Source organism: Ambystoma mexicanum, chromosome 5p, assembly GCF_040938575.1.
Source record: "Ambystoma mexicanum isolate Mex_15411 chromosome 5p, UKY_AmexF1_1, whole genome shotgun sequence".
In the NCBI taxonomy this organism is placed as follows: domain Eukaryota; kingdom Metazoa; phylum Chordata; class Amphibia; order Caudata; family Ambystomatidae; genus Ambystoma; species Ambystoma mexicanum.
Genome location: NC_090930.1, coordinates 1,026,795,496 through 1,026,814,310, shown reverse-complemented (window position 1 = coordinate 1,026,814,310; position 18,815 = coordinate 1,026,795,496). Strand labels below are relative to the sequence as shown.

Sequence of the window (18,815 nt, the reverse complement as noted above, 5' to 3'; positions counted from 1 at the left end):
TCCAGTTATAAGAGGACATAGATATCTGAGAAGCTTTATATAATAAGAGGATGTAGATACTAGGCTGCTCACCTGACCTTTCATATTGAGGTTTTCATCCAGAATAATTCTTAGAGTTTTTACTTTCTTCTTATCTTTGATTTTACAGTTGTCAATGTTGAAGGATTTGAACCTTGGGTCTAATTTGGCAAGTCTAGTGGCCGTTCCCACAATCATAAGCTCCGTTTTTTCACTATTTAGAGCCAAGCCATTCCAAACCATCCAGGTGAGGATAGTCAGATAGGCATTATTGATGATTTTCTCATCGATACTGTGTGAGCCTTATAAGGGGATGACACATTGTGTGTCATCTGCGTAATTGGCAAACAGTATGCCCTCCTGTTCTAGCATGTTGAAAAACGGTACCATAAATATATTATAGGGACATGGTGAAACACATGCCGACTGCGTAAGAGGGACCAGTTTTGCCTTTGCAAGACCACTAGCAACCCTCCCTTGCCTTCCACTCAGGAAGGAGGTGATCCATTGCGTAGCATGGTCTGAGAAGGCGGCGATATCCCTTAACCTGGCGATCAAGATGGAATGATCCACCAGGTCAAAGGCTGCCGAAAGGTCTAAAATCATGAGCAGAGAGGTTTCGCCCTTATCCATTGATTGGAGCAACTGTGCTTTCAAGGCAAGGAGAGCGGTCTCAGTTCCATGATTTGGTCGAAATTCTGATTGATATTTATGCAATATCTCTGAGCTATTGAGGTGCACTGAGATCTGGTTATAGGCAACCCTATCCAATATTTTCAGAAGAAACAGGGAATTTGTGATGGGCCTATAATTTGTAGGGGTCAGAGGACTAAATCGTTTTTTTTTTAAATAAAGGGGTGATCCAAGCATTCTTGAGAACCTCTGGGACATAGTTTTGAGTGAAAAAGGTAATAACAAATTTGGTGAGGGCTGGGATAAGCAGGGGGGAGCACTCCTTAATGATCATGGCAGAGCAAGGATCTCCTTTGCAGCTGGTGATTTTAAGCTGCATGATGATCTTTGTTAGATCTGCTTCGGAAAGGGGTGAGAAAAAAAAGTTACTTACCCATGGTAACGTTCTTTCGACTAGATGTATTCCTCATCTTTGACATGTACTGTCCATCTTCAGTTGCTTCGGAAAACTTTTTCGGCAGAGGGCGCCCTGAGTCGATGGCATCGAGTCCATGTCCCTCGCAGGCCTCCGTCAAGGGTGATGTCATCAGTGGGTTTATGTAGAGTGCGCAGCGCCCGTTGGCCTCAGTTCTGTTTTTCCCCTCTTCGTGTAGCCAAGATGCTCATAAATAGGGGCATGACAGTACTAAGCCTTGGTGGAACGGAAGCTGAAATAGCATGGGAAATTCTAGGGGTAGGTTGGAAGGGCGATGAGGAATACACGTTGGAGGAACAGCCAGTCGAAAGAACGTTACCAGGGGTAAGTAACTTGTTCCTCGAATGGATTGTGTCCTCCAACGTATTCCTCATCTTTGACATCTTTGACAGACTCCGAAAGCAGTATTATGATTGGAGGAGGGTGTAGAATTTGTAAATTAAGCATTTAAGGGCAGAACAAAGTACTGCCTTGCCAAAAGCAACCTCTTGAGAATGGGAAGCATCCAGAGAATAATGCTTTGTAAACGTGTGTATTGATGACCACGTTGCATCATCGCAAATATTCTTATTAGGGACCCCATTTGAAGGGCTTAGTTGTAGTCATGCCCCTGGTGGAATGAGCTCGCAAACCTTCAGGAGGGTCTTTCCCTGCCAGCCTGTAGCACTCAGAAATTCCCCAAATTATCCACCTAGATAAGGTCTGTTTGGTAACAGCCTGACCTAGTTTGTGTCCTGTATACCTTATGAATAGCTGATCATTAAACAGTATTTTAGATGTTCTCAAATTCGCGAAATGTAAAAGCTTAGTGCTCGTCTAGGACCTAACCTATGAAGTCTTTCTTCCTCCTTACCAGGGTGAGGTGGAGGGTAAAAGGAAGGTAGAACTACTTTCTGGTTCAAATGAAAATCCGAAATGATTTCGGCAAGAACAAAGGTTTGACCTTCAAGACAACTTTGTCCTTATGGAAGACTGTAAAGGGGTGGCTTTACTGACAGTGCCTGCAACTCGCCCACTCTGCGTACTGATGTGAGAGCAACTAATAAGATGGTTTTAAAGGTGAATAACCTTAGGGGAAAAGTGTGCAAGGGTTCAAAGGGTGCACACATTAGGAATTTTAAAATCAGATTAAGGTCCCAAACCGGATACTGGAAAGGAGATGGAGGGTACACATTAGTGAGCCCTTTCTGAGTCACCAGTGGGATTTAGAAATAGGAACATTCCTCTGATGAGTGCTTAAAAATGGACAGCGCTGCCAGGTATCCTTTAATGGTACCAATCTGGAGCCCCAAATTTGCCAAAGATAGAAGGAAAGATAAAACATCTGGTGTTTAACACAGAAAAATATCTCAATTTCTTTCCTTGCAGCAATTGCAGAACTTATTCCAACGGCACAAAGATTATGTTGCTGGTCTTCTAGCCAAAAGCAACACCTCCATAACGTCATTGGGAGGTCCCAATCCTTATATCCCATACTTTTAGAAACCATGCGTGAAGGTTGAGAGTGTTGACCTCTGGATGGAGAACCCAACCTTCCTCTCGCGAGAGAAGATCCTCTCTTTGTGGAAGACGTATTGGAGGACAGATGGACATGTCCGGGTACCACGTTACCCTGGCCCAATCCGGGGCAAATAGGATCATGTGTTTCCTGAACTTCCTCAACCTCCTGATTACTTGAGGAATGACGAGGACTGGAGGAAACGTGTACAGGAGTGGAAACTCCCAGTCCACCATGAACACGTCTCCTAGACCTCCTCTTTGAGGAAATTCCCCGGAGCAGTACATTTTGCACTTCCGGTTGAGTCCGGTTGGAAACAGATCCACTTGAGGGGTTCCCCAAAGGGTGAAGATCTCTTGAAGGACACTCGTGGGAGACTGTGCTCTGCCTGCTCAGAGCATCCGCTGCCGTGTTCTCCTCCCCGGCCAAGTGAACTGCTGATAGGGAGATTCCTTCTTGAATTACCCAGTACCAGAGCTGCGTTGCTGCTCTGCACAGTGGTAGTGACCCTACACCACCTCTCTTGTTGAGGTAGTACATGGCCACTGTGTTGTCCATCCTTATCAGGACATTCTTTCCCCGTACAGTGGGCAGGAAAGCCTTCAGCGCTAGTCTGATTGCTCTGAGCTCCAAAACATTGATGTGTAGTTTGGACTCTGATGGAGACCAACCACCGCTGATCAGATCATTGGCGTGGGTTCCCTACCCCGTGAGTGAGGCTACCGTAATCTTCGGCCATGGCTGCCAAAAGGGTGCCTTCAGAATATCTTCCTCGCAGGCCCACCACAGAAGATCCTGTGAGACCCTGTTTGGAATCTGAAGTCAGCACGACATCTTTCCTGAGAACTGGGACCATTGTGTCCTTAGAGCCCATTGAAGTGATCTCATTTTCAGGCGGGCTTCTTGTCATGATGTCTACCCCCGGGCATCCGGATCAAGCCCATCAGCCCCGGGAGCAGGCATCCAGACATTTACAAAAACCCCAGCAGCCCCAGCTAGGGGCTGTCTGGGTTCAGTCCTGGCGCCGTAGGCACCAGGCTCATAATAAAAATCGGTCCTGGCGCCAGGCTCATAGACACTACTTACCTCATGCATACCATGCTGCAAATAGATCCAAGCCAACGTGAGGCTTGGATGGGACTATTTTACTACAGGGACTATTTTTTACTCGGGTGTGGTTCTGGGGAACTTCTTACCTGGGACTACTTTGGAGGCTATTAAAACCACGCCCGAACAACAGCACACACTTCGCGTTAGTCTGCATCTAGCAGTGTGACGCTCACCGTGCCTACAGCCAGCATCCAATCTTCTGCCACGCCCGCCTCGAAACCGGAGCTCCTTGAATAAAGAGGAAGAAAAGGACAAGGTCAGAAAACAAACTTATTTCAAATTCCTCACCTGATTCTGGATCCATTGCATCTCCGGACCTGGAAAGAACTTCAGTTCTGCATGCGTCGCTTCGCCAGCTCCAGCGCCGCGCCATACTCACCAGTTCTCACAGCATCTTTCGATCCGGCTCGGTCTCCATCATTTCTTCGCCGTACTCCGGCACCTAGGGGACACAAGAAAAACAAGGTGAGCCAAGGGAATCAACAAATACAACTTCTTACCACCATAGATTTACCTGATTTACCACCAGCGGTATTATTCCATAACTCTCCACATCTTCATAGGCCGCACCTCTAAAGAGGGAGAAAAACAACACGTTAACGCATGCAATAGTTACCGGACAGTGTGGGTAACACAGACTCTTACCTGAACGCCATCAGCAGCCACAAGACCTTCTTTCACGAACTCAGCTGCAAGTTAAGGAAGGAAGGGGACAAGAGTGAACATTGGGCACATTGAACTCTTTGAACTAGATGCTGCCAATCCCGCCTGGGACTTTGGAGTCAATACTTACCGGAACTCTCCCAACGCCTTCAAACCAGTGAAGTAACTGGTATCTATGCGCCCCTGCAAGACACGCAGGATGGAGAGCTCATCTTTTAAAAACATAAGGTGAGGTTACTAAGGGGATAGCGGAGGTGATTAGTGGGGGAGAACGAGAACAGTTGGGAGGCCATCACTAAAATCCACAGGTGGCTAATCCCGGTCTCCACTTGCAGGAAGATACTTCTTCGGGTCCAGCAGACAAGACTAGGCGGGCCAGTCCAGACAGTCATCTCTGCACTACGCATCACGTTGACGGAGACCGCAGCTGTCCGAGTCTGATCGACACCCCTGTGGGGTCCAGGTGAGCGTAACACTTCTAGCACCAAAAAGATGCAGGATGCCATTAGGCCGAGCAACCTCAAAAAAGCGTAGGCTGGAAGATTCTGGGCACTCTGGAATTTGAAGAATTTCTTGAAATCTCACCTTGGTTGGCAAGCTCTTTCCCAAGGATGTATCTAGTACAGCTCCAATGTACTGGAGCTGTTGAGAAGGTGTCATGTAGGACTTCTAGTAATTGAGGGAGAAGCCTACTCTGTGTAGACAGTGGCAGGTGGCTTTGAGATGATGCAAGACTTGTTCGGGAGAACGTGCCCCGATCAGCCAATCGTCCAGGTAGGGATGGATATGAATCCCCCCTCTCCTGAGATTCGCTGCCACTACCGCCATCATTTTGGTGAAAACCCTCGGGCGGTGGTAAGCCCGAAAGGCAGAACTCAAAACTGAAAGCGAGAACTGCCAACTGCGAACCTCAGGTATTTTCTGTGCTTGAGATGGATTGGCACATGAAAATAAGCATCCTGAAGGTCCAATGACATCAACCAATCCTGAAGTTGGAGGGCCTGAAGGATCTGAGAAGTGTGACCATCTTGAACTTGCCCTCCCTGAGGAACTTGTTCAAGTATCGTAGGTCCAAGATGGGTCTCAGTCTTCCGTCCTTTTTGGGGATAAAAAAAATATGTGGCGAACCATCCCTTGTTCCTGTCCACTATACGTAATGGTTCTATAGCACCATTCTCTAGCAGGGTTAAAACTTCCATGCACAAGGAGCGGATCCAGAACCATCAAAGAGCGGTTCCCAGGTGGATTGTTCTGAGGTCTTCTTATAAAAGGAAAGCAGTAACTGTGGGCTACGGTTCTACTAGATGCAGAGACAGTCAGCCCCCCACTGGTGAACTGTGACTCAAGACCTCAGAGTGGTTTTGTGGTGTCTGCTGCAGAGGCCGATGATAAGGAGGCTGCTGCTTGAGCTGGCTTAGCACCTCTACCTCGTCTACCATGAGGAAGTCTTGTCTCTTTGACCAGCCATTCCTCTCGCCCTTCCAACTGACGAGTAGTAGCGAAAAGATCTACCCCTCCAAGGTTGTCCACTAGGACAAAAAAGCTGAGGTGGCTTAACAGTGGCACCTAAAGATATGGCCGCAGCCTTCAAGGTCTGCAACTTCTCAAGGCTCTCATAAGCCTTGTAGCCAAAAAGATGAGACCCGTCAAAAGGCATGTTGAGAAGTCTAGACTGCACATCCGGTGCTAACCCCGACTTCATCAACCATGCAAATCTGCACTTGACAGTGCTGGTAGCCATGGATCTGTTGAATGCATTCCGCAGTATCCAGACCTGATTGAAGGGATTCACAATTAGCTTCCTTGCCATCCCTAACAATAGCTAAGAAGTCATCCTTTTCTTCCCCTTCGGGAATGTACTCTGCCGCCATAGAAATGCAATCCCACAGAGTGTATGAAAATGTTGCCAGGGCACAAGTGGAGTTGGCAGATTTCAGTGCCATGCTGCCTGCAGACAAATACCTTTCTTGCCCATCCATCTACACGCTTGTCGTCCCTATCCCATACGCTGCCCGTTTTTGATGTGTTCGTAGCTGCTTGAACCACCAGACTCTGCGGAGTGGGCTGTTTTGACAGGCAGTCAGGGTCACTACTGGAGGGCCGGTATTTTGTCAGATTCTTATTAACTGCCGTATTGGCCTCCGGAGTTTCCCAATTTCTAGCCACCCCATTTTGTAAGGCCCTATGGAAGGGCAAAACAGGGTCAGTCTGCGGACCCTTATCCAAAATATTGGTTAGATCATCTTGTTCATAAGGGAGTGGTGCTCTACTCTATCACATGTACTCTACACCTTTGGACATGAGTTGTCTGTATGAAGCGTCTGCATGTTCACAAGGCTCAGGCCTTCCAAAGTAAAGTTCGGGTGAAGTATCAACTCCACTTGCAGACTGTAAAATGTCATACAAGTCCTTAATTCTGGACTCCTCGGATATAAAACATTCTGGCAAATTGGGTGTCCCATATTGCAACCCAAAAAGCACATCTTCCTCATCAAAGCATTCCTCATCTTCATAAATTGAAGTGAGTAACTTGAAAAAGTCCTTCTTGGGAAGAGGAGTATACATATTTACAGGTCTGGAAGTCACAGGATTCAATGACGTCCAAGACTTTATTGGGACCGACAAAGGATGGGTGCTAAGCTTTGATGTAACAGCCGGCGTATGTGGTGCAGCTGGCGTCAAAGGTTTTGGCGTTGATGTCGACATTGGCGTCAAGGGCCTGGCGGGCGTCGAAGACACTGCCGGCATCGGAGGTCTTGATGGTGTCGAGAACCTCGACCTCAACCTTTCCTTTTGCTTATGATCGGGTCTCAAGGGCTCCTGATGTTTGTCAGGCCGTTTTCCTGGGCTCAAGGGCACGCAGGATTTCAGGCGAGACCTATCCTTACCGGCTTCCCTCGTAGGCTCAATAGGAGCACAAACTTGTTTTTCAAAAATGTTCAGCATTTCCGATGGGAAAGCTTCCTATTCCGCCAGGGTAGATTATTTTGTAGGGCAAGCTACCCCTTTCGGGGAAGGCATCGGACGAAGAAGTCGACGAAGGCGACCGCCGGTGCCTTCTCTTCAACTTTTTTGATGACGACGAGCGGTGGGAGCCACTTCTGGACCTAGAGCGCCTGGCCTTCTTCCTCCCAGGAGAGTCACCTCTTGACTCTTCGGTCGAAGGCTTAGCAGGTCGGGGCTGCAGGGTTTTGGGGAGTTTTCCTACCTGGAGTTTCCCCTTCCGTTCCCTCAAGGCCTTTCCTGTCATGGACTGAGACTTGGAACAACTCGACGTACCGGAATCCTCCCCTAGTACCACAAGAAGATACGGTGCGGGTCGGAAAGATATATCTTGGACCCGCAGTCGCTGCATTTTCTGAAGCCGAACTTCGGTGTTGACAGAGTCAAAGATGAAGACACATCGAAGACTTTTGCAACAAACCGTCACAAAGTGAGGCGCGCTGAATTTTGTTATCGAAGCGAACGCTGTCTCAGAAAAACTGAACTGAGGTAAACGGGCGCTGTGCATGCTACATATACCCTCCGATGATGTCACCCTCGACGGAGGCCTTCGAGGGACATCGACTCGACGCCATCGACGCAGGTCGCCCTCTGCCGAAAAATGTTCTGAAGCAGCTGAAGCTGGACATTACATGTCAAAGATGAGGAATACGTTGGAGGACACAATCCATTCAAAATTAAAAATCTGCTGAGCATCAGCCTTGGCTGTGATCTCACAGAACTCAAGCTGCATCTCTTTGTTCAGGGAGAGCTTTTATTTCTTCGATGACTTTTTTAAAATTTTTTCGAGTTTATCTGTGATGGCTGACTGAATATTGGTGCACCATTCCTTATTTTTTAGTAATGGGTCTTTGTTGGGTCCTTTCGGCTGTTCTTGTTAATGTTATGTTAATGTTAATGTTAAAGGTCATTTGTACCGCGCACTATCACCACCGGAGTGGTCCCCTGGCGCTCTGGCGGCTCTGAAAGAGGGGGGGAGGGTGGGTTACTGGGTGGAGGCTGGAAAAGTGCAAGATTGCAGTGATGTGCTGTTGGCAGTCTCAGCCCGGTGGTTCCGTCGGCTGGTCCTGGGGTGTATGCGGCCGGTAGTCGTCGTGTGCTGATGTGCGAGTCTATGTGTTATTTTGTTTTGTTGTTGCAGTGTGGTGAAGTTCGTGCGGTTTGCTGCGCTAGAGGTTTGTGGTTGTGTTTGGTTTGGAGTTTGAGAGGTGTATGCAGAGAAGGAAATTGTTAATGGTATTCGTTAGTCATCTCTATCCTGGACTGAACCGGTTGGGCTCGTGTAATCTTACCCGACGGGATGCTTGTACACCCTGAGCCTCAGGAAGGACGTGCCCGTTTTTCCATTCGAGGCCGTTTGAGGATCTAGCTGTCCCCTCCGCCCGCTCCCTTAATAGCCTTGCATGCTCCTCACCCCCTCCATATGACTAGCGCCGCTGCTAGTGTCCATACACCCGGTTGTGTGGTGATTGGTGGTATCTTGTCCGTTCCACAGCCTCGTGGAACCTAGTTGTGGCTGTACGGGCGGTGGGGGATGGTAAGGGTTGGCTGGAGTAGTTGTATCCGTTTCTCTGGGTCTCGCGGGTGGATCCCTGAACCCCTGATATTTAAGAACTTAAGAACTCCTATAAGTTCTTAAATATCTCCTTGCTGTTCGAGGATGCATTAATGATTCCGTCGTCAAATGACACCCTCTTAGCTTTAAGGAGCGCTGTTTTGAAAATCCTTGCTGCTTTTTTATAGGTGTCTAAAATAAGCAGATGCCGATTTTTTCTCCAAGCGTAGAAGCATTTTATTTTTTTGGCTTTTAGTTCCATAAGGATTTTGTTAAACTAAGTATTGCCTCTAGGTCTCTCTTGGCAGCATCTTTCCTTCAATGGTGCTAAGTCTTCCGTGACATCCCCGAGAGATTTGACAAAGGTATTGGTGATGTCATGTAATGTTTCTATGTTAAGGATCTCTGATGCTAGGGTCGCGGCCCATGGCTTTACATTTTGTAATGTTAGTTCCCTAAAATTTCCAACTAGCCTTGAGACCCTACTGTCAATCTGATTTCTTTCTAAAGCAGTCAATACAGGTTTGAAAATATATGCAGGAGTGGTCTGACCATGGACAAGGAAGGATTTCGATATTGGATAGATTCAGGTTGTTTGAGGCTACCCAATCTAATGTGTGTCCATTTATGTGTGTGGGAGTTTTCACAAATTGTAAAAATCCGAAGGAATCAAGTGCAGTCTCTAAAGTCCCTGCAGTGTCGTCCAAATCGCTAACTAGCCATAAGTTAAAATCACCCAGTAGTATCATTTTAGTATTAGGTTTAAGTATAGATAAGAACACTAACTACTCATTTGTGCAGGAAAACGAGTTCCTGTGACGGGTGCTCTTATATAAAAATAAAAGATTGAGAGCTCATTTAGTACTGATACCTTTTTATCTATACTTATTTATGTGCCTGAAATGTTTTCTGGCTTAACTTCCCAAATTTTGATAGCAGATAAAAAAAATGTAAGCTACACCTCCCCCACCCACCCTCTTGTCTATCCTGCGGCAGTATGCTGTACCCATCTGGTAGCGCCAGGGCTTGAGATGGCCGGCGGCCTCGTGGCTCCAGGTTTCGGTGAAAGCGCATATATCTATGTTGCGCTCTTCAGTATGCGTAGCTACTTCAGTCGCATGTTTAATAAGTGACCTGGTGTTCAGCAGCATCACTTTCAATGTATAGGTCGGGGAGGTACTTGGGCCCTCAGTGTTTTTTACTCAGTGTTTTTTATGCTGTGAGCCTGTTTGAGTACTGGCTTTGGCATTCTTTTTGTTCTAACATTGCATTAAGGCATGTTCGTGCATAGTATTATTGTGTGATTAGCCGACTCTGTGACTTAAACTGCCTGTTGATCATACTATTGAACTTTGAAAGAAACCTGGAAGTTACTGGTTGTGTGGCCTGTAGTGGGTGGACTGTGTGGTCTGAAAGTGCACCAAGACCAAGGAACCCCTGAAAAGGATAACAAGGAAGTTTGCTGTGGCGAAAGAAAGAAAACAACAGATGGTGAATATCAGACTTGGGGAAGGGAACCCTGAGTTGTAAAGTCTTGTGAAAAACCACTGTACAGAGAAAGCTTCAAGATATTTATTTTTGTGTTATATTTGAACATTGAACTTGGGGAAGGAAACCCTAAATATGGATGCCTTGGAACTGTGTTACCCTGGAGCTGTATTGAAAGTGGGGAAGGGAACCCTGATCCTTGCAAAAGTGTGGAACTGTATTATCCTCAAGTGTATGTGATGGTAAATTGAACATTGTGTTGAACCTACTGACATTGGGGGAAAAAGAAGCTGAGGAATAAGCCAGAGCTGGAAAACAGCTCAGAACTCTATGTTTGAATCACTGCTTAGTATTATTTGTGAGGGCAAGTATAAGATTTGGACACAGACAGACTTTTACTTTGAAATTACTGACACTGACTTTCCTTAGTTTATTTAGGTCGAGAAATACCATCTTAGAATAGGGCAAGTTGGGCCTTATACATCTTGACATTTTCTTTAATAAAAGATAGTTTAACTTTGAATCTGTGTCTCCTTCCATGATGCCAACCTCACAATAAGCATACGATTAAAACATATGACCAAACATACACATCAATATCTGACATCCTAAAAATGTCTGCAACACACACTCACCTTGCAGGTTAGCAAGAGCCACCTCTTCCTCATGAGAAATCATCAACCAGTTGATAGGCACCGAAAATACATCTTTGTCAGTCTGGAAAGAGATGTTTTCAAAGTTAATATCTAATGTTGTTACAAATGAACATGCACATACTAACGGCAACAAATGAGTATGAATTGAGTCCTCCCAAAACCCCAATTTGTAGCTCTGTGAGGTTAGAACCGATAGAGAGATCCAATCCTTAGGGGTGGTTCTCCTAAAAGGATTGATTGGTACAGACGTTGATGTGTAACTTGCTGGGGCAGGTAAATGAAAATGTCCTTTCACTTAAGATACTGTGAGGAGTCAGAAATGAAGGTCGGACACAAGTTAGCCATGTTTTTAGTTAAAGACTTATTAAAAATAAAAGGGTTTGGGAAAATGCCTCTCTGACCCTGTTCTAAGAGGAATTTCCTGACCTAAACAAAAGCTAAGGATGTCTGCGTCAGAATGTCCAAATCAAATTGTCCTGTGTCCAAAGTTCTATTCTTGCCCTCACACTATAAACTTAACACTAAGTTGAAGGGTAAATGTCTTTGACCATGGTTGGTTGGTAAAAGGTGTCAAGGTGGTCCCCAAGGGATTGTGTTAGGCCCATAGACTTACATTGTTTAATTAGCCAGCTAGTCTAAATTGTTTTAGCGCACCCTCGCGCATGTACTCCTCCTCCTCCTCCACCTCCTCCTCATCATCATCCCCCTCCCTCCCCTGATCGGTTGTACTTGCGTTAGGCCCAAGACTCACGCGGCCTCCCTCGCAACGTCAAGGTGGTCCCCAAGGTAAGAGGGATTGTGTTAGGCCCATAGACTTAAATTGTTTTATTAGCCAGCTTGTCTAAATTGTTTTAGCTCACCCTTGTGCATGTAATCCTCTTCCTCCTCATCATCCTCCTCCTCCTCGGGCCCAAGGCAAAGGGCGACACCCGAAGTAGCAACTCCTGTCAGTGTCTGCAGTTGTCAGCAGAAGAGGCCTCGGGCCTGCTACCAACACTCTCCAAACCGAACCACTGTTCCGCCATTTCCTGTGGCACCTCCAAGTAACTAGCGCACTTTTCCGCCTACCTAGCCCTGAACCGGAAGTGCAATACTAATCCATAGACCCACTACTACAGCCAACCAACAGTGGCTGCATAGTCATCTCACCAAACCAGCAATTGCAACAGGCCACAGCACCCTGATATAAACCACGACAGGTAGGCTGCCGTCAACCAGCATCAACGGATAAGGTAGGAACAAACTATTCTATCTACAACATATACTGACACCATCATACACACCTCTTGCACCATACTGCATTGTGAAGCTTAGGCCTCTCTCCCACTATACAGGACCCTTCCAAGTGTGCCCCCCCTGTATTTGAAAGTACACTGAAACTACTTTTAAACTGCATTTGAACTGCATTTGAAACTACAATTGAATCATAGGTCTCTCTCCCACTATTCAGGACCCAAGTGTGCCCCCTGTATTTGAAAGTACACTGAAACTACTTTTAAGCTGCATTTGATCTGCATTTGAAACTGCAATAGAAACCTAGGACTCCTTCCTATTATACAGGACCATTTCAAGTGTGCCCCCTGTATTTCAAAGTGCACTGAAACTGCTTTAAACTGCAGTTGAACTGCATATGAAATTACATTTGAAACTTAGGCCTCTCTCCAACTATACAGGACCCTTCCAAGTGTGCCCTTGTATTTGAAAGTGCACTAAAACTGCATTTGAAACTACAATTGAAATAGCACTTGAAACGTAGACCTCTCTCCCACCATACAGCACCCTTCTAGGTGGGCTCCCTACATTTGTGACTGCATTGAAACTGCATTTGAACTACATTTGAAACTACATTTTGAAACTTAGGCCTCTCTCCCACTATACAGAACTTGTATCTCAGTGTGATCTCCTGTAATATACTGCACTCGGAAACCTAGGCCTCTCCCGCTCAATACAAGACTCTCAGGTCCAAAATGTCTCTCCTGTATCAACGTGCACTGTGAGAAAGACACCTCTCCCCAGCTCCACCTCATAACTTAAACCTGCCACACAGTGAAGCCGGAGCGTCTCCCGCTATCCAGGTACTCCAGCCTAGGTGTTCAATTGCTGCGTAGGTTTCCCAGTCTAGGTGTTTAATTGCTGCTGGCCACCTTTAGCCTTGAACCTTCCTCCGGGCGTTAATTACCACCTACCTCCCTCAAACCTACACCTTGCCTGTCACCCAGGCATCCCCAACCTGATACTTGATCACCCCCTGCCATCCTTCGAAGCCAAAATCCCCCCCGATAGATTGATGTATCAATCTTGATCACTGCCTGCCTTACGGAACCAAACCTACCCGCTGCTGTCCAAGGATCAGAAATCAAGCTGTTCAATCATCTTTGGCTCCTGCGGAAACCTACATCGCTTCGGACTTCTGATACCCCACACACAAGAATCTAATCTCATTGAAAAACAACTGTAAAATTCTAAACTCTCCACCTCTTGTCCCTCAGTCGTCTAAGTATTATCAGTAGCTCCTACAACTGAATCCTAAGAGCCTGACAACTAAGACATCCAGCAAGCACCTAAGCCAGTAACTACTACCATAATCCCCTCCCAGTTACCTGCAGCATTAGCCCAATCCATACGCCCAACCCTCTAATGTACAATACCCCCTAGGACAGCCCTCCCGTTGTCAGAGGAGCGCCATACACACCTGACTGAACAAAGTCGCGCCCTCAAAAACATCCAGAAAGAACAACTTAAGAGGACTAGAACCAACTGACAGAACAAAGCCCCACTGACCCAATACCCAACTGACCGACCAAAGACCCACCCTCGGAAACAACCAGACAGAACATTTTAGGATTAAAATCAACACTTGCCTGGCATGAGGTACCACAATCGGACACTGGCCCAATAAACCTAACACCCAGACCAACTCCTCCCACCTAAGACCAAAATAACTTGATGCAGACAAAGAGAAAAAAAACACCGTACAAATAACACGGATATACAAGCTCAACCGCCCCCAGCAGAAGACACCTTCAATACAGAACATACCCCGCAAAATAACACTATCGACAGAACAAACATCGCAAGAGAAAAATCCTTATATCTTACACCGTACCTCACACCAACCAAAAAACCTAGATATGCCAAAAACACCAACATTTCCACACGGCTCAAAAAAACACCCGAACAACGGAACAAAAGAAGAGGAGACAGAGAAGAGAATGGGATGACCCAACCCCCTTACTCCCTATATTCACAAGAACAGATGGACACTATCGATACCCACATCAAATGACAAGAGATGACGAAACAATAGAAGTCAGCAACCCAATTATCAATCTCACAGACCGATTAAACGACAAAGCCGCCTTCACAGAACCTCTACCGATCGGAGACAACCTAAAAGCACCCCAACTGAACACCCAGAAACCAAAACCGCGAACAAAAAATAAACCAAATGACACCAAAAAGATCCACTCAATCTAATCAATGCAAGATCAATGTCCAAACACGCCACCGAAATGTACGCCTCCTAAGTGACGGAGGCATTGGCATCCTTTTCGTAACTGAAACATGGCTAGATGACAACTACAAGATCTCCCTCAATAACTGCCTTCCCGATACCTTCAAGTGCATCCAAGTAAACAGGAAACCCAAAAGAGGTGGTGGACTGGCACTCATGCACAAGGAACACCTGGAAAATAAAGTGGAAGACCCATTAAACATCCACAAATGTGAATCCCTAATCATACATCTATCAACAAATCCCAGAACAAACCTGAAATTCATACTGATATACAGACGACCAACGTACGATGCAGCCTTCATAAACAACTTCATAGAAGCAATAACCAACCCAGCTATCGAGCGTAACCAACTGATTATCCTTGGAGACTTCAACATCTGGTTCGATGAAGAAACCACAACCTCACAAAAATCTCTTACCAGTCAACTAACAACAATGGAACTACATCAGCTGCTCAAAGGAGCAACCCAAATGGCAAGACATACAGCAGAGGTAATCTTCACCAACAGAAAACTAATTACAACAGCATTACCGATCCAGATACTCTGGAGCGACCACCTCATCATCCCCTTCATAATCACACTGCCCTTCCCAATAAACAAGAAAAAAAAACTACCAATCATCAAGAAAAGAAACTGGAGAACCATAAAAAACTCCAACCTAACGGAATGACTGGAGATCACTTTGGAGCGCTTTGGATAAAGCGCTATATAAATAACACATCATTATCATTACTAACCCACAAACAACAACCATGGGCGAAGCTGACCTAGACACTAAAATAGATATACTTCACAACTGGATTAGCACAACAATCGACGAGATCGCAAAAGAAAAACCTTTCAATCCATCCCGTAAAAGAGCAACAGCAAAATGGTTCACTCCACTCTCCACTACTAGGCGCCATGAAAAGGAAAAAACAAAAACTACAACTAGAATGGAGGATAAATAAAGACTATGGAAAAAAATTCAAACTTCAACAACATACCCGTCTGTACAAAAAGGAAATACAAAAAGCAAAAAGTAAAAAGGAAATACTACAACAACAGAATCCTCAAAGCACCAAACACCCAAAAATAACTGTTTAAAATCATAAACGAAATAAAACACCGACCCGGCTGCAACAACACTCCAATACCATCGAAGAAATTATGCAGTGACCTCACAGACCACTTCAAAAATAAAATCTTACCATCCAACAGTCCATAGAAAACAGACCATGCAACGACTACACTGAAGATACTGACCGATGCATGGAACACCTGAACAACTCTGAAACTTCCTGCACATATCAGTGTAGACTTTCTTCAAATTCGTAAATCAATGCAACAAATCGGGCTCCCCGCGGACCCCCGCGGCCTTGACATTTACAAATCAATCCTTGCAGAAGGAACAACAATGGAATACTAAAGGAACGTCCTCAACCAGTCAATCACAACAGGAAGAGTGCCTCAAGCCTTCAAATCAGCATTCATCAAACCACTCCTCAAGAATACAACAGGAAACATACAGGACCTCTCCAACTACAGACCCATCTCCAACATCCCGTACCCAGCTACACTCCTGGAAACACTCTTATATAAAACAACCCAAGAATTCATAGAAGAAAACCACCTATCAAACCAGGCACAAGTAGGTTTCAGGCTGATGAGAGGAACAGAAACAGCACTTATTTCAATCTGGGATGATCTAAAAGCGAACGCAGACTCAAATAACAGCATGGCTCTGATACTTTTAGACCTCTCTGCGGCATTCAACACAGTTAACCATGTCATCTTAATCATGAGAATGGAAGAAATCGGAATCACTGACAACGCAGTACATTGGAACAGATCCTTCCTAACAAACAGAACAGAAACAATATGGATGAAACCTTACAAATCAAGCCCACGAGAATCATCATGCGGAGTCCCACAAGCATCATACTTCTCGCCACTACTATTCAACATCTACCTGTCACAGCTAATTAAAATCGAAAGACATGGCCTCACCTGTTACAACTACGCTGACGACACACAATAATCTACAAAATACAAGACTCACAAGGAGACAATTCAACACTTTAGAACAGCCTTTGTGAAATATACAACTGGATGAACTTAAACTACCTTAAACTCAACCCAGGCAAAACAGAAATAATGATCATCACAAAAAACAGAGACAACAACCTCTACATCCCATGGCCAAATGAACCTGGTGAAACCCAAGCCCCATGATCGACTGTAAAAAACCTGGTAGTCCTGATGGACAAAAAACTCACTTTAGAGCCACAAGTTAACGCCCTAATCAAGAAATGCTTCTTTCTCCTGCGATTGGTTAAAAGGATCCTACCATTCCTCTCATTCACCAACAAAATAATTACTTTCATCGCCCTCATCATGTCCAGATTAGACTGCGCCAACAGCCTATACCTAAGCATGCCTGAATGACTCCTAAATAAACTCCAACTCATACAAAATGTGGCGGCCAGACTGCTCCTTAAACTACCTTGAAGAGAACACATCACAACAGCGCTGAAAACGCTACACTGTCTACCCATCAAACAGCGGATCAAGTTCAAATCAATGTGCATTACCCACAGAGTAATCCAAGACCAAGGTGCAGAGTTCCTCAGAAGAAAACTAAACGTACACACTACAAGGCCACTCAAATCCAGCAGCGACATCCGTTTGGAACCCAAATCATACAACAAGAGAAAACTCAGAGGATCCTCTTTTTTTTCTCACCTCGCCCCAAAAACCTGGAACAAACTACCAAAGAACATACGGAACACAAGAGATCACCTACAATTCAGGAAACTCCTCAAATCATGGCTCTTTACCCCATAACCAGAAAGAATGCCCATAAGGACGTACACAGGGGAACTACGCCAAGAGAAGGACCTACCCTCATTCCCTAAATCATCAACCCTTATGAAATTAAGGATATACAGATCTGTAACATATCCACTTATCAATTAATAGACAAACCACATCGAATCATACCAAAGAACACCCACAGATCAATCAGAGGGGAGCACAAGGTATGACCTAGCAATAGCACCTGACCCACCTTGTAAACACGGGCAACAATGGACCACCGACAGTTAATATATAGGAAGGAGTGGGGAATGATAATAAAACACCACTACCAAAGCAGGGATTATGCTCGCCTCCTGGGTGTACTAAGCTCAATAACTTAGCTGGAGGCCAGCCTCACCACTGCCCCTGAAACTAGACAGTCAGGAAAGAGAACAGAAGAATATAACACCAATAGACTAACGACAGTAAATATATAGAAAGGAGCTGGTGAATGATAATATTCCACCTCTATCGAACTAGGGGATAATGCTCGCAGAACCTGGGGTGCTAAGCACAATTTATCTTCTGGAACGAGCCACAGTATCACCCCAGACTCTAGACAATCAGTAAACCAAGAGAAAGAATATACCTACCCAGCATGACAACATTATAGATAATAGTAAACTACAAGGATTATGAGACATATAACCCACTAACCAAAATCTCAAATCTTTGCATACTTAATTCACACAAAAACCCACACAACCACCTCTCTGCATGGACTTCACCACACCGCAACAACAAACAATCAACACATAGATTGCAACAACAGCATGCAAGGACTCGCTTCGATCCTATATGCACACGCAAGCTCAGCGCACAGTGAAAAACAAACTGAAGCTGCCAACAGTTGATGACGGTGCGCTATATAAATACCTTTAACATTAACATAAAGAAGGAATAAATAGCTCTAACACAAAAGTTCTACAAGAACAACAATCCTTATTCCAGAGGGTGGTTCTCTTCCCTGGATTCTTCTTTGTTCTTGAGTGTTTCACAAATAACAGTTCTCTAGGCCTTTCTTGGCCAACAGTCACCTTTGCAAAAGAACTTGGTTGACTGTGTACCTTTATCTCTGTCAAGATTCCTGGCATAACTTTCTACCAAGGTGGTTTCTCGTCTCCTGGTTAGCGCAATCCCTTGTCTAGTCCCGATATTACCCGAGGACTTCTTTGGATCTTGTACACTTCCCGTTATGGCTTGGTATACCCTCCTAGCAGGGCTTCTTGTTCCCACACACTTGTAATTGCCTGGTATACCCTCCTGCCCTGGTATACTCTCCTTCCAGGGCTTCTGTTTTCACACACTTGTAATCATGGGCCTCTGCCCTTTTCCAGAATTGCCTATCAACTTGTATAG

General features: G+C 45.3%; 1 protein-coding gene across 6 annotated transcripts in view; it reads right to left on the bottom strand.

The window, feature by feature from the left end:
• The window catches only part of ACD (ACD shelterin complex subunit and telomerase recruitment factor), a 1,158,043-nt gene that overhangs the window by 447,116 nt on the left and 692,112 nt on the right, over positions 1 to 18,815 (bottom strand). For all 6 annotated transcript variants that reach the window (XM_069613510.1, XM_069613508.1, XM_069613512.1 and 3 more), the window contains one exon: positions 11,079 to 11,160. In XM_069613510.1, coding sequence (XP_069469611.1) covers positions 11,079 to 11,160 — 82 coding nt within the window. The remainder of the gene's footprint in view (positions 1 to 11,078; positions 11,161 to 18,815) is intronic.